This window comes from Danio rerio, chromosome 15, assembly GCF_049306965.1.
Source record: "Danio rerio strain Tuebingen ecotype United States chromosome 15, GRCz12tu, whole genome shotgun sequence".
NCBI lineage: Eukaryota > Metazoa > Chordata > Actinopteri > Cypriniformes > Danionidae > Danio > Danio rerio.
In genome coordinates, this window is record NC_133190.1 from 3,300,512 (window position 1) to 3,322,236 (window position 21,725).

Sequence of the window (21,725 nt, forward strand, 5' to 3'; positions counted from 1 at the left end):
TGAACTTTTGTTCGCCCATTTCTTACTTGATTTTTTTTTCTTTTGATTTTAAATGATTTTAAGTTTGAGGTACTTCTACTAACACAGGCTTATTCTGAAAACCAAGTGCTATATGCATTTCTGGAGATCATGAATTATGTAGCCAGAAGTACATATGGCTATGTTTCGTCTTAAAAACAAACGCTACATGACGGCAGGACATCCTTCCTTTTCACGCTTACCAACAGGTTGATTACCTCCGTATGAACGGCTTCATGGCTGTTATAAGTTGATCCAGTAGTTGGGTTAGAACGGTCTAGAAAGCAGGTAAAACAAAAACAACACAAAAATAACAAAATATAATAAACAAGTAAATAACAGGGTGAGAATGTGGTAAAATCTGAAAACGTAGTAAAAATCAGGTTGTCGTGAGGGCTTTTCTTGAATTTCTTTAAAAAAAAACATCATTGGATGGGTTTAGGGAAGGAGGAGGGTGGGTCAGTTAGTCAGTCGACAGTGGCCATGGATTTACATTGTATCCAAAAATCTCAAAAATTTAGCAAAAATCCAAAACACCAGCAAAGACATTCGGCACAGAGGAGGATAGAAACCCCACTGGCTACTAGTGTTTCAGAAGTGATATTGCCAGAGCAGCACAAACATGTATAAATGCTCATAACTGCTTTGACTACGTGCAACTTATGCATGCGAGGGATATGGCAATTTGCAGAAATAATTTGCAGAAGGTTTAAGTGTGTGTGTTTCTGTGCTTGCATTTAGGATCAGGTGGACACGCTGACATTTCAGAACCGAACTCTGCGAGACCGGGCCAAACGCTTTGAAGAAGCACTGCGCAGAAGCACAGATGAGCAGATAGTGGTACTTTTCCTGACATTTTGTGTGCCTCCTGACATTAAAAGAAAACTAATCGCTGAAAAATCCTGTGAGATATAAAATCCTGTGAGACATAAAAGAAAGATAATTCTTCATATAGATCTGTAGTAATCTGGATCTGTGTTTTCTGTTTGCGTGTGTGTGTGTGCAGGATGCTCTTGCTCCATATCAGCACATAGAGGAGGATCTGAAGAGTCTTAAAGAGGTTCTGGAGATGAAGAACCAGCAGATTCATCAACAGGAGCTCAAAATTTCAGAGCTGGAAAAAATGGTGAGTTACAAAACGGAGAATGAGAAGATAACTTTAATGTTAAGATTAAAAACTGTTTGAATCTTTATTTTTTGTAATGGAACAATTGGCCCAAAATAGTCATTGTGCTACACAGGTTTTGGTTCAATCAAATGCCCTGTTGAATAAAAATGTTCCTGCCCTGCCAATCCACAAGCAGCCAATCATAGTCAGTTGTGTAACTAAACACAGCCCCTCACATTGACTGTTTCATGGGTTCTACATGTATTTTCAAAACCGCACTTTTTTTTGCACAGTTTTGCTGTTTGTCAACACAAAAATGAAGTGAATCTCCAGGTACAGTGTGGTCATGTAAACACTCATGACATCAGCATGTGCGCTGTATTCTCGTTTTTGATTAGCCAACATGGCGGGGTTCACACCAAACGCGGACATGAATGCCTGTGAATGAGGCAATTTTTGATGCTCACAGCAAATAATATCGCATATTCCACATTGTTTGACCACCGGATGCTAATCTGCTTCTGTTCTCACATTTGCATTACCTTAATTCCCCTTATGAATCAAATAGTAAATATTTTTTTTATTTTGATTAACGTATATTAGGACTTTTATATATTTTTAAATGAACCCCAAAGCATCTTAGAGCAGTGGTCCCCAACCTTTTTATCACCGCGCACCAGTCAACACTTGACAATTTTACCAATTAGGTGGCTCGTAGGTTGCTAGGCGACCATCAAACATCCTCAGAGGATGACAAGCTGACAAAACATTGATGTCACTCTGATACAAGCTTATTTATGGAGAAAATTACGAAGCACTGCAGTGTTGGGTGCTCTGTGTTTGTCTGAGATAATTAGTCTAAAATGTGTGTAAACAAGATGATGCTGATCGGTCAGTTCTTGCTCGCGCAAGCCGCGCACCTCTATTGAAAATAACGAACTTGCACGAACACTAGAAAAGACACGATATGCAAAAGGACCCTAAAAGGCCGCCGTCATTTGCGATCTCCAGCAGTTGCTCTTTTTTTTAACCCGGACATGCTGGATTCACCTGATTTGTTGACAAATGTGTTGCGTATCCATTCTTTGGCAGTTCGCAGGCCCTTCACTGGACCTTTTCCCCTTAGCAAATGTAACCCCGCCAGTCCTACGCCACCCAACCTGGTATCAAACCGGCGACCTTCCACATGGGAGTCGGTTGCTCTACCAAGGAGACTTAAGACCATGGCCTCTAGCATCTGTCGCTAGAGCACCTTTAGAGGTCAGGGGAGTGAGGTTTACCTGCACAGCACTTACTAGCTGGCCTCTGCTACACTCACCCACCCTATCCTCACTCCCATCCGGGTCACGGCACCAATGTAACCCAGCCGGTCCTATGCCACCCAACCTGCTCCGAGCTGGGATTGAACCGGTAACCTTCCACATGGGAGTCGGTTGTTCTAACAAGGAGGCTAAAGACCATGGCCTCTAGCGCCTGTCGCTAGAGCACCTTTAGGGGTCAGAGGAGTGAGGTTTACCTGCACAGCTTTTACTTGCTGGCCTCTGCTAGACAAAAAGACTTTCCAAAGACGTCTGTTTCTTACTCGTTTTGCTGCTTATGGGTTAAATTTGGGCGTAATGAGATGTAAGTGAAAGAATACAGTCATTTTTCAAAATAAAAGACTTTTCTAAATAAAAGGTCGTTCAGTCGTTTAATAAATAAAATGGAAATAATTAATGATTTCTTGTGCGGGCCGGTACCAAGTGATCCACTGACCAGTACCGGTACACGGTAGTTTCCTTACTCTAAGCAGTTCAAGACTTCGCTAGTTTTTGTAAATTTGCCTTCTGAACACACACACACACACACACACAAACTGGAAACACAATTGGACACAATGGCGAGGCAGTGGCGCAGTAGGTAGTGCTGTCGCCTCACAGCAAGAAGGTCACTGGGTTGCTGGTTCGAACCTCGGCTCAGATGGCGTTTCTGTGTGGAGTTTGCATGTTCTCCCTGCCTTCGTGTGGGTTTCCTCCGGGTGCTCCGGTTTCCCCCACAGTCCAAAGACATGCGGTACAGGTGAATTGGGTTGGCTAAATTGTCCATAGTGTATGAGTGTGTGTGTGGATGTTTCCCAGATATGGGTTGCAGCTGGAAGGGCATCCGCCAGCATAAAAACTTGCTGGATAAGTTGGCGGTTCATTCCGCTGTGGCGACCCTGGATTAATAAAGGGACTAAGCCGACAAGAAAATGAATGAATGAATGAATTGGACACAATCAGAAACACTTGGAAACACATTTAAAGCAATAATTTGTCCAATAAAAGTGTTAAATTTGGAAAAGGAAATGGAACAACTATAAAGTAACTGAATGTGTTTGTCATGTTGTATTGCGCAGGCTCAAAAGAATGTTCTATTGGAGGAGCGTATTCAGGTCTTACAACAACAGAACGAAGACCTGAAGGACAGGATTGACCGCAACCTTGCCATGTCCAGGTCTTTATAAAACATTACAGCTACTAGCTTAGGTCCACACCATGACCTCTTAAAATCAATAACTAATAGTTGTTGTCTTAATACCACCAGGCAACTGTCAGAAGAAAATGCCAACCTGCATGTGCACGTTGAGAAAGAGAGCAATGAGAAGAAGCGTCTGAGTCGCACCAATGAAGAGCTTATGTGGCGTCTCCAAACGGGCGAGTTAAGCCCTCGAATGTCTCCCACCCAATCACCCCTCCATCGACCAGCCTCTAGTCCTGCTTCACCCTCCCGACCGCAGTCCTTCCCTAGATGAGTGCCCAATTCTCCACCTCTGTCTTTTTTAAAATCTTTATCACATATTGTTCATCATGTGGATTTTGATTGGACGAACAAGCGGATGATTTATCATTCGCCAATGCTATACCTCATCCTCCGGTTCAGTATTTAGTTGGATGTTGCTTCAATTTAAAATTGGTAGGTTTGATAATGTAATCGAGGTTTGGGTTGGAGCTTGACTGAACAAAATAATCATGAACATACAGCAGGTAAAATAAGTATTGAACACGTCATGATTTTTCCTATCTATCCAAAACACAAACCCTATTTATTTTTATGTTACAGCTCTTGAACCACTCTGCTTTGACAACCGCAAACATTTTTAGAAAAAATTAGCCATCGGGACCACACCTTGAGTCTTTTGGATGCTTAAAATGGTCCACAATATAAAACGCACCTCCTTACCATCTGTGTGTCTCTTTAAAGCAGGGGTATCCAAACTCTGTCCTGGATTGCCAGTGTCCTGCTGTGTATAGCTCCATCCTACTTCAACACACCTGACAGGAAGTTTCTAGGTTATCTAGTAAGAGCTTCATTAGCTGGTTCAGGTGTGTTTGATTAGGGTTGGAGCTAAACTCTCCAGGACACCTCTGCTTTAAACCATTAATGTGGACTTACAGAGTAAATAAGGTCAATTTTCGTTTCATGTAGGCTTTAGGAGAACACTGGGGAACCCAGTTGGAATCAAGCATTTGGAAACTAAAGTCAAACAACCAGGAATAAAGGCTCAGTGGTTAGCACTTTCACCTCAAAGCAAGACGGTAGAGGTTGGCATTTTTGTGTGGAGTTTGCATGTTCTCCCCCTGTTGACGTGGGTTTCCTTCAGGTGCTCCGGTTTTCCCCACATGCGCTATAGGTAAATTGAATAAATTAAATTGTCCATAGTGTATTCGTGTGAATGAGTGTGTATGGGTGTTTCCCAGTACTGGGTTGCTACTAGAAGGGCATTCACCGCATAAAACATATGCTGGAATAGTTGGTGGTGTATTCCGCTGTGGCGACAAGGAAAATGAATGAATGAACCAGGAATAAAATAGTGGGACTCTAGTCTCTAGTTCTGACTAGTTAGTTGATTTCATCCCACTAGAGCAGTGGTTCTCAAACTTTTTTCACCAAGTACCACCTCAGAAAAAAGTGTCTCTCCAAGTATCACCATAATGACCGGTATTGAAAGACATAGACGTAATTAAGCAGCTACAGCTCTGCACAATTCAAAAATACGGCAGATTAATTCCTGTTGTTATGAATATTTATTATTGTCGGCCACTTTAAACATAATAAATAGTCTGAACAATGACACACTTGCATCTAACCTTTGCCTATGGTGTCAAGTTTTTCCAAAGAACATTCAGGGTGATATATACACCAGTTTTACTAGGAATATTTGCCTTTTCTTGAGGGAAAGCCACATACCAGCAAGCTCCTGTGCAAACCCAGGCATTACTCAAACCAGTAAACCCAGCAGGAAAACCCCTCTATAGGCAATTTTACGATGGATGTTTTAGTTAAATACTAGCATGTCCGCTTATAGAAGCGTAAAAATCAACACAAACCTGATTTTACGATGTATTTTTAACGGTGGTCCATTCACATGTTTGACCACTATCAGCAAGGACTGACAACACAAAAATGTCAACGACTTGCAAACTTCAGCCTGCTGTCTTTACCTTCTTCTACTCTCTCATGTTTTGACATCCTCAAGTCTTCATTTCAACTATCCCTGTTTACAGAAATGCTTTAAGCTGTAAGAACTGCCTGTGAACTTGACGCTACAGTATTGGTCATTGCTGTTTATATTCCTCTTTTCTGTACAGTATGTATCATAAGTCTTCCAGTTGCTCAAATTGCTTTCATGTGGACACTAGTGAGGGCACTTGTATAATATTCAGAAAGGTTGACAAACCAATATCACTACTGTACTATTATAATGTCAGACTTTTACGTGAGCAAAATAACACAAGCATAATCACATAGAGAACACAATTGAAACGCAAGTGAAACACATGCGAAACACATTTAACCCTTTGACACGTGCAAGTTTTAAACACTCTTGCTGTCCCTTTCTGTTTGCTTTTTAATGTGACCATTGTTTAGAATACATCGCTTCAAAGTTTTTTATAGTGACATGTCAAGTTTATGACGTGAAACCAGAGCCTCAGTGATTTAGAGCTGCTGGATTTACAACATGTTAATTTATTAACTTCTCCTGAAATACATAAAAGTACAACACAAGCTCATTCTGAAAATGTGGCCCTATATACATTTCTGGAGAACGCGAATTATGTATCCAGAAGTACGCATAGCTGTATTTTGTTTTCAAAACAAACGATACAGGGCTGGATGATGCCTTTCCTTTTCGTGCTCACCAGCTGACCGTTTATTAATATGACAACAGGGTTCGAGTCTGGCGAAGAACAGTTCCAGAAAGAAGGTAGGACAAACACAAAAAGCAAAAAATAAAATCAACAAGTAAATAATAGGGTGAGGATGTCGTAAAATCTAAAAACGTGGTAAAAATCAGACGAAGGCTTTTCTTTTTCTGGATAAAAAGGGCAAGCTGAGGGGGTGTAAGGGCAAGCTGAGGGGGTGTTTTTTAGCCTAACTGTCCAAATGTATCTTTCTTCGTTTCTAAATGCTACCTCCTAAGATCTGTCTCCCCTGAAAAGTTGTTTGTGATGTTTTGTCTATGGTCTGGGGGGTCCAATTTCGCTATACGAAAGTGTAGTGACAAATAAAGGCTTGATTGATTGATTGATTGATTGATTGATAACACTGTCAGTTATGTTTAGGGAAGTGGGTCGGGTCAATCGGTGCTTTCGAAAACAATATTGGTTGGGTTTAAGGAAGGAGGAGGGCAGGTCAGTCAATCAGTCAGTCATTCCGTCAGTCGACGGCTGCCTCTGGTGGAGAACAGTAAGAACAGTTGGCGCTTATGGCACTCTCAAGAGAAGTTTGAGATCTCAAAAATCGTGCACAGTGGCCTCTGGTGGATTCACAAAAACAAAAACTGCAAAAAACGTAGCACCTGGGACGTATTTGGCGCTCTTCAGAAATGTATATAGGGGTACATTTTCAGAATGAGCCTGGTTTGTGAAAGTATATAGCTGTTTTACTGCGAGAAGTAAATGTTCTAGTAACCTTTAAGCCTGGTTTATACTTCTGCGTCAAGTGACCGGCGTAACCCACGGCGCAGGCAACGCCCGTAACGGTGCATTTATACTTCTGCGCGCTGTCTCTGTTGGTCTGCATTAACACTTCCGAAACGCTAGTTGGCAGTGAGGTGTTAATGTTCCTCTGTGTCGAGTTTCTTCTCTGCTGTTTTGCTTTTCCTGAACACTTCCTGGATGTACAAGTGGCTCAAACTCGCTCATTTTGAGGCAGAAACCGGCGGACGTGCAACAACTTTAACTATGAGGTAAACACAAAACAAAACTTTCCATCCGAAGCTCCTTCACGGGACTCCACACTTGTAAACAATCGCTCCATTGGGCTCACGCAATTTGCGTGGCTCTCAGTCCCGCCCAGACTCGTCAGCGCTACCAAGCCGACCAATCACAGAGCTTGCGCTACGCGTTGTTGCGACGTGTAGTTACATTTTTTGAGAGGTGCACATCAGTGACGCCAACGGCCACGGCGAAGGGCTATGCGTCAACGCCGTAGCATATGCCGGCGTTTGACGCAGAAGTTTAAATCAGCCTTAACAGTGTGTATCTGATGTAAATATCACACATTGTCCGATTATGTTTAAGATTATTATTGCGGTTGTCTCCATGGACATCAAGAAGTATTTTAGAAACTATTTTCATTTTTGCTAGTACTTAAACGTAAATGTCTGGATCCTAAAACAAATGTGTTTTTTGTTTGTTTTAATAAACAGATTTATGACAAGTGCCAGTTATTACGGGAAAGCAGATTTGAATTTAGCAGCTGATCACGTGATGCATTAAATGTTACAATCACACCACTGTGATTGAAAATGGATTAAATTCATTGATCTCAACATTTTACACACAACCCCCCATAATGACAAAGTAAAAAAAGAGTTTTTAAAATTGTTGCAAATTTATTAACAAATAACAGACATGCCAAATCACATGTACATCAGTATTCACAGTGTTTGCTCAATACTTTGTTGATGCACCTTTGGCAGCGATTACAGCCTCAAGTCTTCTTAAATATGATGCCACAAGCTCGGCTCACCTGTCTTTGGGGATTTTTGCCCATTCCTCTTTGCAGTACCTCTCAAGCTCTATCAGGTTGGATGAGAAGCGACGGTGTACGTTCATTTTCAGATCTCTCCTGAGATGTTCAATAGGATTTAGGTCTGGGCTCTGGCTGGGCCACTCAAGGACATTCACTGAGTTGTTGTGAAGCCGCTCCATTGATATTTTGGTGGTGTGCTTTGGGTCATTGTCCTGCTGGAAGATGAACCGTCGCCCCAGTCTGAGGTCAAGAGTTCTCTGAAGCAGGTTTTCATTCAGGATGTCTCTGTACATTGCTGCATTCATCTTTCCCTCTATCCTGACTGGTCTTCCAGTTCCTGCTGCTGAAAAACATCCCCACAGCATGATGCCAACTCCACCATGCTTCACTGTAGGAATGGTGTTAGCCTGGTGATGAGCGCTGCCTGGTTTCCTCCAAACTTGACGCCTGGCATTCACTCCAAAGAGTTCAATTTTAGTCTCATCAGACCAGAGAGTTTAGTTTCTTATGGTCTGAGAGTCCTTCAGATGCCTTTTGGCAAATTCAAGGCGGGGAGTGTCTTCCGTCTGGCCGCTCTACCATACAGGCCTGATTGGTGGATTGCTGCACAGATCGTTGTCCTTCTGCAAGGTTCTCCTCTCTCCACAGAAGAACGCTGGAGCTCAGACAGAGAGACCATCGGGTTATTGATCACCTCTCTAAGGCCCTTCTCCCCCGATCACTCAGCTTAGATGGCCGGCCAGCTCTAGGAAGAGTCCTGGTGGTTCAAAACATCTTCCACTTACGGATGATGGAGGCCACTGTGCTTATTGGAACTTTCAGAGCAGCAGAAATGTTTCTGTAACCTTCCCCAGCCTTGTGCCTCAAGACAATCCCATCTCAGAGGTCTACAGACAATTCCTTTGTCTTCATGCTTGGTTTGTGCTTTGACATGCACTGTCAATCCTGGGCCCTTATATTGACAGGTGTACACCTTTTCAAATCATGTCCAATCAGCTGAATTGAGCACAGGTGAACTCCAGTGAAGCTGCTGAAACATCTCAAGAATGATCAGTGGAAACAGAATGTACCTGAGCTCAGTTTAGAGCTTCACGTCAAAGACTGTGAATACTGATGTAAATGTGATTTCTCAGATTTTTTATTTTTAATAAATTTGCTACAATTTAAAATAACTTTTTTTCTCATTGTCATTATGGCCCATTGTGTGTAGAATTTTAAGGAAATAACCGAATTTGATCCATTTTGGAATAAGGCTGTAACAAAAAAAAAGTGAAAAACGTGAAGCGCTATGAAGACTTTCCGGATGCGCTGTATATGTCAAAGGGTTAATAAGATTTTTGAACATAATTCCAAAACTGTATTCCACTCGTTCCATTCGTGTTCCATGTGTGATTCGAGCATGTGAAGTAGTACCTCAGTTCTTGAAATGAAAACGCAGGCCTCTACCAAGACTTGATGCTATTTTAGTAACACATTCAGGGTCTAACACGTCAAAGCCATGCTATCGATGCAGGAGGTTGTGAATAAGAACCAGAAAGTATTTCGGCTGTTTTTTTTTTTTTCACTGAGTGTCCTACAACGACAGTTCTGTGTATTATGTAAATCATTACTTGTTTATGAACTTGTATTCTTGCGTATGTTGAGGTAAAAATCAGGATTCAGACTTAAGGAACAGAACAGTGTCTGAGGGTGCTTTCACACCTACACTTTTGTTTCGGAACGTGTCTCGTTTGCCCAGTTAGCACGGTTCAATTGGCATATGTGAACAGGGCAATCGCGCTCTGTTCCGCGCCAAAGTAATCGCTCCGAGATCGCTTGAATGAGGTGGTCTCAGCTCGATTGAAACGAACCCTGGAGCGGTTCGATTGCAGTGAGAAAGCGATCCGATCTGAGCGCGGTTATATCACAGTGTTTTATGGATATGTAATAGGCATACGGCTATATGAAGAGAGAATTATGAGTAGGGCGGGAAGTTTCGCGAGTCTCCGGATGCCCGCAAACGAGTGATGATCTCTCTGTAATCTCACGTCTCTCTCCCAGTCCTCTAATAGGCATTGTCGCGCACCCTTCTCACCCCTCCCCACTGCATCTCTCCTCAGACACGTCACGCGCACGCACCCTGTCAATCACCACCAAACCACCACCTCTCCTGACAGCTGAGCGGGACGCTGCAAAATAAACCCTGACACTCTGACCAATGTGAGGAGAGTTTACTCGCACGTGACTTGTTATAGCTCTTTTGGTCCGATTAGAAACTTTGCAGTGTGAAAGCGAACCGCTCCAAGAGCAAAGAGCAACAATGTAACAATGTAATCTCTGTTTCAGAACAACTGAATAGATTCACAGGTGTGAAAGCACCCTGAAAGTCATGAATGTTTCATTACTCTTGTTTACGCGACAATGATTTACAACTAAAAAACACAATTTCTAAGTGTGTTCTGGCCATTGGTTTACACAATGACTGCATTTTGTGGGCTTGAAAATTCTAAATTTCCCCCCAAAAAAGTCATAATAGTGACTATCTTTACCATTTTCCTCCAAAAAATAAAATCTGTTCATCTATAATCATGTCAACCTTAATTATAGTCAACAATTAAAATGACAAAGGCCGACTGAAGCACGTATATGCACGCAGATGCATAATATTTCTGTACAATACAGCATTTTTAGTCAGCATTTTACAAATAAGGATCATTCTAACAATGTTTTTGTGCATACATGTCTGTTGTTGTTTTTTTATACATCACTGTCGTGTAAGCAAACATGTTAAATGTCCTGAGGGGTCAATACATGCTTTACTTTATGTCTAAGTGTACTTAGTAGTGCTCAAATGACCATGATTGATTTTATAAAAACCATTAGTTTACATTTTTCGGCCTTAACGTTTGCGCAAACATAGAGGGAAAATGGTTCTGGATGTTTACCAGTAACAATTATCATAACGGACAGTATAAAGCTGATGGCTGGTTTTATACCACTGGATTTTGTGCTCATTACCTCAGCCAGAGATCAGCTCAGGTCAGGAAGGTGCGTTATAAATGTTTGACTTGATAAACGCTGAAACATCTTCATGGTGCATCTACAGTAAATGATGTATAGCATACGTTTACAAGTTAGCATTAATGTAATTTCAGACGTGTAATTGTACAGTCTTTCACTCATATAGCAAATAAATCAAAAGCTCTGAATGAAATAACAACGTAAACATCGACTACTTTTCTGCAGAGAATAATGCTACTCTGTTTTCATTCCCAGCAGATGTTTTTGTGTTTAAAAGGTGTCTAATAGACATCCAAACATTGATGTTTTGGCTTAGTGATGTTTATTTATAAAGTAATTTCGAGAGGATCACGTGCTTATGATTGCTTACAGCAGGTCCCGCATTATTCAATTTATGATTCACCAATCAGACGATTCCTAAGCCACTATAAATACCCTAAGCTCCACATAACAGCCATCTTCGTTTTGAAGAATCCCCCCCTTCCACCCCTACTCCTCCTCCTTTCCTAGATGGGTGGCACGGAGGCCCAGTGATTAGCACTGTTGCCTCACAGCAAGAACGTCACTGGTTGTAGTCCTTACAAAGCCAGCCAACATTTCTGTGCGGAGTTTATACGTCCTCCCCATGCACACATGGGTTTCCCGGTATCCTCCGACCATCCAAAAACATGCAACTTAAGTTAACTGACTAATTCAAAACGGCACCATACACATGCTCCTAGTAAGTAGTTATCTCTTAAGAGCGATCACTATCTGTTCATTAGCTACTACAGCAGGGGAGTTCTCCAGATCTACCTGAGCTCAAACTCCCCTCTCGCCTTGCAAACGGAAGGGAGCCCCAGGCTCGAGTATCTTATGAGCTCAGGGCTCTCTCCCAGGACAGCATGCAAAACAAGCTTTATAATCAATCATCAGCTAAGTGTGAACTCTTGCTAAACTTGGACTGTCTATTTGATGACTAGTCCAAATTTAACCTTGTTTTGACCAATACATCTAGGGGTAACACTTTACAATAAATGGTTACTCATTTGGCAGCACGGTGGCGTAGTGGTAGCGATGTCACCTCACAACAAAAATGGTCGCTGGTTTGAGCCTCATCTGGGTGAGTTGGCATTTCAGTGTGGAGTTTGCATGTTCTCCCCGTGTTGGTGTGAGTTTCCTCCTGGTGCTCCGGTTTCCTTCACAAGTCCAAACACATGCGCTGTATTTGAATTGGGTAAGCTAAATTAGCCGTAGTGTATGTGTGTGAATGAGAGTGTTTCCCAGTGATGGGTTGCAGCTGGAAGGGCATCCGCTGTGTAAATCGAATGCTGGATAAGTTGGCGGTTCATTCCGCTGTGGCGACCCCTGATTAATAATAGGACTAAGCCAAAAAGAAAATAAATGAATGAATGGTTACCCATCTAGGATTGGAAGTCTACTAGACGTCTTTTAAACACAAGACTGCTTGGTGGGTTTGCTCTGTGTCTGTTTGGATTATTTTTCATTTTCTCTGCATTTGGAATATAAATGAAAGGAAATTTGTAATCAATCAGGTTGTGAAATGAACTGATTTGTTTGTCTTGTTTTTCCTGTGTGTGTGTCCCATGGACATGATTATGGAAATTCTGATGTGTCATAAATTCACAAACATTACAGCAAAACAACAACAACTTGTCATTATTTACTCACTCTCATATCATTCCAAACTTGTATGTTGTTGTCTTTGTTCAAAACATAAAGTTATCAAGAATCTGACCCTTATGGAAATGAATAAGTAGTTAAATTAAAAGTGTACTTATAATAGGAAACACATTAAAGGGCGGCATGATTGGCTCAGTGGTTAGCAATGTCGCCCCACAGCAAGAAGGTCACTGGTTTGGGTCACAGCTGGGCCAGTTGGCATTTCTGTGTGGAGTTTGCATGTTCCCCCCATGTTGGTGTTGGTTTCCTCCGGGTGCTCCAGTTTCCCCCACAGTCCAAACACATGCAGTATAGTGAATTAAATGAACTAAATTGGCCGTTGTGTATGAGTGTGTGTGTGTATGTGTGTGAGAAAGTGAGTGTGTTTGGGTGTTTCCCAGTATTGGGTTGCAGCTGGAAGGGCATCCCCTGCATAAAACACAATCTGGAATAGTTGGTGGTTCATTCCGCTGTGGGGACCTTGAATTAATAAAGGGACTAAGCTGAAGGAAAATGAATGAAATGAATGAACTAATTCAAAGCTTTGCTTTACATGTTTTAATAATGGCATTTTAATAATTTTACTTTACAAGTTATTTAAATAGACATCACATTTAAATTTGAACCCTAACTAAACATAAATGACAAGTATAGTTTGCAATAATGGCTTTCAATATATTTTACCTATATTATAAAGTCCTCAAGTCAGTCAAAACAAGTAATTTATTAATTTATTTAATAAGTAATTTTATAGGTGACGCAGTGGCACAGTAGGTAGTGCTGTCGCCTCACAGCAAGAAGGTTGCTGGTTTGAGCCTCGGCTGGATCGGTTGGCATTTCTGTGTGGAGTTTGTGTGTTCTCCCTGCATTCACGTGGGTTGCCTCCGGGTTCTCCGGTTTTCCCCCCAGTCCAAAGACATGCAGTTGTAGGTGAAATGAATAAACTAAGTTGGCCGTTGTGTATGAGCGTGTGTGTAAAAGTGAGTGTGTGTTTCCCAGTACTGGGTTGCAGCTGGAATGGCATCCGCTGCATAAAACATATGCTGGATTAGTTGGCATGTTCTCCCTGCATTCGCATGGGTTTCCTTCAGGTGCTCCAGGTTCCTCCACAGTCCAAAGACATGCGGTACAGATGAATTGGGTAGGCTAAATTATAATTGTGTGTGTATATATATATATATTGGCTGACAGCATTTTATAAAATTTAAACACTAGTACAGTAGATGGTACTGTTTTTTTTAATGATAAACGTTTTGTTTTCCATCAAATGAACTGCAGGCTTCAAAAAGGGTTTAAAGTGAACTAGTCTAGACAACTTCATACAACATTTTCTAAATCCATATTATGAGCTATTGTTGTAGGCTCCACATTAGGTTTGAAAAGACATGAGGTTGAGTAAATGGTAACAGTGTTCATTTGTTTTGAACTGTTTCTATCAGCTACTGTAAATTGCAAACTGGATAATTATTTAAGGGAGGATTGTAAGATGACTGTACGATCAATTGTCCTCTTGAATGTTTTTTTTTCTCCTGCTTGGCGTTGTACAGCTTGTATGAGCTTTACGTGTGATCTGTGTACCAACACGCGAATGGAAAAGCATGTCTTAAAGCTGTGATATAAGAAGTTTTGTTCAAACCTTGTTAGTGTAGTTTATCACCGTTGTGATGCATTTAATAACTCTTTTGATGATTATGTTGCACTTTATTGCACTTTGGGTTTAAATATTAAAATATATTTAAAAGCATTCTGTGTCCTACATATTATTTTCAGGCTTTAAAGTGTCTCTTTATGAATGTATTGATAATATGTTTTAGGTGCGCTGAACATACACTCACTGGCCACTTTATTAGGTACACTTGTCCAACTGCTCGTTAACACAAATTTCTAATCAGCCAATCACATGGCAGCAGCTCAATGCATTTAGGCATGTCAAGACAATCTGCTGCAGTTCAAACCGAGCATCAGAATGTGGAAGAAAGGGGATTTAAGTGACTTTGAATGTGGCATGGTTGTTGGTCCCAGATGGGCTGGTCTGAGTACTGCTGATCTACTGGGATTTTCACTCACAACCATCTTTAGGGTTTACAGAGAATGGTCCGAAAAAGAGAAAATATCCTGTGAGTGGCAGTTCTGTGGGCACAAATGCCTTTTGATGTCAGAAAACAGAGGAGAATGGCCAGACTCGTTATAATCGAGGTCTGCAGAAGAGCATCCCTGAACACACAACACGTCCAACCTTGAGGCAGATGGGCTGCAGCAGCAGAAGACCACACCGGGTGCCGCTCCTGTCAGCTAAAAACAGGAAACTGAAACGGAAACTGTGCAGCCGACAAACCTGCAGCAACTGCTATCATGTCAATATGGACCAAAATCTCTGAGGAATATTTCCAGTACCTTGTTGATTCTCTGCCATGAAGGATTAAGGCAGCTCTAATGGCAAAAGCGGGTGCAATCCGGTACTAGTAAGGTGTTCCTAATAAAGTGGCCGGTGAGTGGGTATCAATGATAATATATTTACAATAAAATACTGTACAAATGGATCAAAATGTAAACATACAGTTTGTATTTAATACATGTAAAATTAGCCTTAGTGACGTATTATGACTCCATAAATATTAGACATAAAATGTAATGAATGTTCACCAACAACATTTACTTGAAATAGAATTATTTTGTAAACTTACGCCTATAACTTTTAATTTAGAAAATGCATCCTTGTATAAAAATGCCAAAAAAAGTGTAATTAATATATGATTTAAGATATAAAATATATGTTTAAAATATATTTTAATAACCACAAACTTTTAAATGGTAGCATATCATGATTTGAATGATATGATGTATAATGTTTTCAACATAAAAAAAGTTTCTTCAATGAATTAAATGATTTCTGTGGAATTGTGTGGTGCTCAAGACTGTAAAGTTGCTGACAATCCATTGAACCACAGTAGTAAATACAATTTTGAAAGAACTTTACATTGTTAACGTTAATAATGCTGTTATCATTGTATTTTGATGAGTTAAATCAATCTTTGGTTAGCATAGGAGTCTACTTTCTAAAACATTTACAGACAAATAACACACCTTGGACGGGAGTCTCAGCTGACCCCTTCAGGAGGTGACGCGCACCACCTGGAAAATAGCCTTGTACCCGCTGGCGGCCGCACCATCAATAGATTAGAAAGGAAGGGCACCTTCCATACATGTGTGTGTGCTCACTGTGTGCCCCTGGGAAGAAAGGGATGGGGGCTGGGAGGATTTACTTCTCATATAAGCCCCCGCCTTGCACCCTCATGCGTGTCCGGTGGCAAGACCAGGGGGCAAGCCATCTCCAGTCCTACCGCTGAAGCAGCCTGAAAAAGCACAGCCATCATACCTGACTCCAGATCCGTGACCATGCTTTGCACCTTGGAGGGTGGTAGCAGGCCCGGTCTGTCATCTGAACATGACAGCTCAGCTCACCCTCTGATGCAGCAATGAGTGTCTGATCTCCGGTGTCATTGAGCAGAAGCTTGAGCATCCTGGGAGATGAACCGTCACAACCGCTCGAAGCTTGGTTAGGGCGCACTGTGGAGGAGTGAGGGGTCTGCACTTGGCATGGAGGTGTTGTCTTAGCTCCCACTGTAATCCTCACATCGGAGGATTGCTTACCACTTTCACAGGGAACAACAGGGGTGGCTTGCACTGTTGCGAGTGCAAGCCACTATTCAATTCAATTCAATTCAGCTTTATTTGTATAGCGCTTTTACAATGTCGATTGTGTCAAAGCAGCTTCACATAAATGGTCATAGTAACTGGAACAGTGTGGTTCAGGTTTTAGTGTTTAAGTTCAGTTCAGTTTAGCTCAGTTCAGTGTGATTTAATCATTACTGAGAGTTCAAACACTGAAGAGCAAATTCATCGATGCGTAGCTCTACCAATCCTGAACCATGCGAGGCAGTGGCGACAGCGGAGAGGGAAAAAAACTTCACCTGATGGGAGTGAAGAAAAAAAACCTTGAGAGAACCAGACTCAGTTGGGCACGACCATTTTAATTTCTCCGCTGGCCAAAAGCCTTGTGCAGAACTTCATTCGTCGTGGTTTAGGCTGGAAGATGGCCTCAGTGAAGACTCGTCTGTCCCTGGAGCGTCACTGGAATCAGACTCATGTTCTCCACTCCCCACGACCATCAGCGCAGCAGCAGCTCAGGATATGGCCTGGTCCCGGATATGGAATCCTTGGGATCATCACGTCGCTGGTCTTGGATCCAATCAGTGACTCTGCATAATCTGAGGACCTCTGGATGAGTATCCCCAGGTGATCTGTGCTATCTCATCTGTGCAACAGACATGCCCTCGTAGTGAGGATTTGAGCTGTCTGCATGCACCGCGTCCACATGCTGAACCCCCAACATGTGAAGCAGTACATCAGCTGAAGATAGGATCTACCTCATCCAGAAATGCATGGTTGGGACAGCATCTTAAAAAAGACTTGTTGCCTTTTATCAGACTGCTTTTTAGAAGTACCGAAACGGCCAGGAATGAGACAATAATTCAGCTTAACCACTGCAGTGTGCATCGTCAACCACACTGGATTCAGGAAGCTTGATATCTCTGGATTCAGCTCAGCTGATGTTATATCTCTTCAGTCATTTGAGGCTTTCTGTAGTGAAAAATCTGCATCGCTCTCTGCAGCTGGTCGCTTAATACTGATGGTAATTGCCATCAGCTGTGAGAGCTGCACGCTACCAACTCTTACCGTACGTTCACACCGAAAGCGGCGAGAGCGTCAAAGTAGCCGGAAGTCATTCATTTTCAATGAAAGCCGGCGGCGATAGGCGACGATAAGCGGCGAGGAGCAGCGCGGCGCGTCTTCGCCGGCGTGAGCGTCGAGGAGAGTTGAAATGAAGTCAACTTTATGGTAATGAGCTATGACGCGGTTCGGCGGCAAGCAATCAGAATGAAGACGTCCATCGATTGATAGCAGTTCAGAGAACACAGACCTGTGAACTTTGGTTCCGACCACAGTTGTTCCCAAGGGTTTGATTATTGCGGTCGCCGGATTTCCAATTATTTACATTTTTTTTCCTACAGGAACATGCATTAAATAAGTTGCTGGCGAGTTACTGATGTTCATTAATGTTATATAAATTTATCTTAAAAAAGCGGGAATCTCACGCGATGTGACAGTACAAAACAGTATAGCTGCTTCAGGATATTTCAGACATAGGGACACATATTGGATAAATAGAGCAAAGCCACACCACACGCAACTTGATCTTCCATTGTTGTATGAATTTGATAAGAAGTGCGCAACATTTTCACGCTAGAAACATGTTTTATGCAGGAATGTAACTGATATGCTGCAACGGCTCCTTTAAATATGAGATAAATGTAGCGAGTTTTGACGCTCTCGCCGCCGGAGCTGAAGGCAGACAGCGTTGTCGCCAGGGCGGCCAGAGCGACCTTGGACTCTCTCGCCGCTTTCGGTGTGAACGTACGGTAACTCTGCCTTCAGCTCCGGCAGCGAGAGCGTCAAAACTCGCTACATGAGATTCCCGCTTTTTTAAGATAAATTTATATAACATTAATGAACATCAGTAACTCGCCAGTAACTTATTTAATGCATGTTCCTGTAGGAAAATTTGTAAATAATTGGAAATCCGGCGACCGCAGTAATCAAACCCTTGGGAACAACTGTGGTCGGAACCAAAGTTCACAGGTCTGTGTTCTCTGAACTGCTATCAATCGATGGACGTCTTCATTCTGATTGCTTGCCGCCGAACCGCGTCATAGCTCATTACCATAAAGTTGACTTCATTTCAACTCTCCTTGACGCTCACGCCGGCGAAGACGCGCCGCGCTGCTCCTCGCCGCTTATCGCCGCCGGCTCTCATTGAAAATGAATGACTTCCGGCTACTTTGACGCTCTCGCCGCTTTCGGTGTGAACTTACGGTTACGCCCCATTCACATGGGGCGTCAGCGTCAATGCTTCCCGTTCACCTTGAATGGGTGACGTCAGGCGTTGCCGAACTGCATTGTGGATCCGTCGGCGCCGCTTCAGAGGCATTGCTTGCTGCTGAAGTTGGGACTAGCTCAACTTTTCAAGTGCCGACGGAAGCGTCAGCCAATCAGATCGCTGTATGCAAATACACCAGCTAGACAGTGGCCTATTGCTGACTGAATTTCATTGGCTGACGCTTCTATAACGATCGTTTCAGTCCCAACTTCAGACGCGCCTTCAGTCAAGCGTTGACACTGAAGCCCCGTGTGAATGGGGCGTTATGCTGCGGTCACATTAGAGTTTGAGCATGCAATATTCTCTTGTGGGGCGCTTTGAAAAGGGGCGGAATTAAACAAGCTTATTAGATATTTAAAAAAGCAAGCGATTGCTCTATGTTTTCAATTTCTGTCAAGAGATGTCATGCTTTGATCCTCGATTGGTCTCATGCAGTCAAGAGATGTGATTTCGCAGGTCAGAGTTCACAAAGCTTGAACTGCATCGCAGCAACCTGCGAAACTTGACGCATGACCTTGCATTTCCGCTCTGACGCATACATGTGCATATGAATGGAAGTCTATGGGGAGAAAAGCACAGTGTGACCGCAGCTTTAGGCATTCACTGGTCTATTTTCTTATTTTTCAGAGTGATTAAATATTTAGCGATGTGTCGGACCAACACAGCATTGGAGTTAACAGCAACACATTCTCCTCAAAGCATTCAATTATTGTGCACTGAAAGACTGGCCAGATAGACAAACCAGGTAAAGATAAATGACAGAGATGGGAACAAATATGCAAAACTAGATTATGAAAACTAGTAAACGTTTTTAAAAATAAATAAAGATGTTGAAATCTTAATAGTTATTCCAATTATTCCCTTATTACAATATTTCCCTCTAATTACATTACAACATTACATAACATTTATTTGCTTGTTAAAGCACCAGATGTTTTGTAAGAGCATTTATTTGCAAAGCAGATACATAAAATACACAGGCTGGAAATCTATATATGCAAATTAATGTGTGCTACATTAAATGACACATTTGGAGCACATGTAACGGAGTTGAAAAGATAAGATGATATAATTCATCAGAGTGAATGACATGAAATTAGGCATTATACATAAGATGGTGTTTGAGTGCCCCCTTGTGGTAAATAAATTGCAGGAGAATATTGTCCCTTTGCGCTTACCGTAGGTTCACAGAGATCGGTGAGACTGAAAGGTAAGCACAGCTCATCTCTCTCTCTCGCAAACTAATTAAAAAGGGATGATATAAACAATTTTATATAATTTCATCGAGCGAAACAGATGTGTATGTTGTTTAAATAATACACTAGTTCATGTTTTGATTTCCTAATGTTTATTTTTTTTACGATTTAAATGATTTGTGTGTTGCTAGCTGAAGCATTACATTGCTAATGCATTTTAAAGTTGTATACAAGATCCCAACGAGAGAGTTTTTGTATTTTTCCCTTTTAGAGAGAGAGCTGAATGTTAATGCTGCACTTTCCTGCATTACATATCTTTGTTTTATCTCAGGTATGTTGTTTATAAATTTTTATATGTTATGTTTTTGAGTTTAAGAAAATGTACATTCACAGAGATCGGTGTGACTGTGAAAGAGAGAGAGCTGAATGTTAATGCTGCACTTTCCTGCATTACATGTCTTTGTTTTATCTCAGTTTTATCTCAGACGGAGAGAATAAATCTGATTGAGTGCAATGGTGGATGGCTTCCTTTATTGTGTCCAAGACCTGAGTTATTATGGACGGGTGTGTTGCTGATGGGACACCCGTTACACACACAATGTCAAAAACAACACGCATCACTACAGAAAAAAAAAAACGTTTTTGTAGTAATACCTTTAAAAAGCTGATTAATTTCTAACATTGAAATCTCTTTGAAAAGTATTTACTAAGGGTGTCACGATCCTCCAAATCCTCGATTCAATTACATTTTCGATTCTAAAGGCACAATTCGATTCGATTTTCGATTATGAATAATTAATTAATTAATGACCAATTAATTATTTGTAGCCTACCGTTTAAACTACCTGACCTGCATGGTCTTTGTTTTACCCATAAACAAATCATACAGTAAATGAATAAAGGCAAGATACACACATAATTACCACCTGTCAATCACTTTTTTCTGCAGGACTCATAAATAGGCAGTGATCTGTGTCGTTATGTGAAGTTTTTAAACTAATTTCGAGAGGAGCACGTGATATAATTGACAGCAGCTGGCCACCTATCTACACTCATTAGTTAGCCAATCAGATCTATCCTAACCCACTATAAGTAGCCTAGCTAGACATTACTCCCTTATCTTCGTTTTCCGAAGAAACAAACGACAGGTCCGCTCTAGCTCCTCCAAAAGTTACTCACGGACAAAACGGATCCTCCACATCTCCTACTATTCTTCAACTACAATACCACACCACCTTTAACACCATCGTCAGCAACTACAAAAAATGACAAAAACAACAACAACAGCGACGGCGGCTGAGATCACAACAGCATCAGCGCAGCTACATACAAGAAAGAAAGCTCCGGGCTCCCTGAAACACCAGCCCCGTCTTAACAACAACCAGCCCAGAATGAAAGTCAGCTCGAGACCGAGGCTCCAACGAGAGGCCGTAGGCCTATCCACTCCAGCCAGATCACAATGCAATCCCCAGCTCCGCTACGTACCTTCTCCAGCATCATCATGTGTCACTCATATCCAACAACGACTGTCACTGAACTCCTCCAAACTCCTAGACGCCGGGACCATAATTCAAAGCCGCTGTATTAAACCCAAAACACTTGCGAATCCACGTCTTCACCGCCACCCCCAGGACATAACACGCTCCTGCCACACCCCCTATCCTAAACAGACACTAAACCCGCAATCTCTCCGCCTCCCCAGAGAATCAAGGAAAGGATTAAAAAGCAATATTGGATTTGGATA

The 21,725-nt window shown here is 41.9% G+C and overlaps 1 protein-coding gene and 1 long non-coding RNA gene across 4 annotated transcripts in view; one reads left to right on the forward strand and one right to left on the reverse strand.

The window, feature by feature from the left end:
• mtus2b (microtubule associated tumor suppressor candidate 2b) overlaps positions 1–9,380 on the forward strand; it is a 60,287-nt gene extending 50,907 nt beyond the window's left edge. For 2 of the 3 annotated variants that reach the window (XM_073924241.1, XM_073924242.1), the window contains exons 12-15: positions 760–858; positions 1,025–1,144; positions 3,504–3,601; positions 3,692–4,184. In XM_073924241.1, coding sequence (XP_073780342.1) covers positions 760–858; positions 1,025–1,144; positions 3,504–3,601; positions 3,692–3,899 — 525 coding nt within the window. In that variant the 3' untranslated portion in view covers positions 3,900–4,184. Of the gene's footprint in view, positions 1–759; positions 859–1,024; positions 1,145–3,503; positions 3,602–3,691 lie in introns of all 3 variants that reach the window. The other variant, XM_073924243.1, reaches the window with a different exon arrangement.
• Positions 4,749–14,524, reverse strand: LOC141377990 (uncharacterized). Its single transcript, XR_012391228.1, has 3 exons — positions 7,883–14,524; positions 6,696–7,412; positions 4,749–6,479 (listed from the first exon to the last, which is right to left on the reverse strand). It is a non-coding gene; the product is annotated as an uncharacterized lncRNA (long non-coding RNA).
• Positions 14,525–21,725: the final 7,201 nt, after the last annotated feature.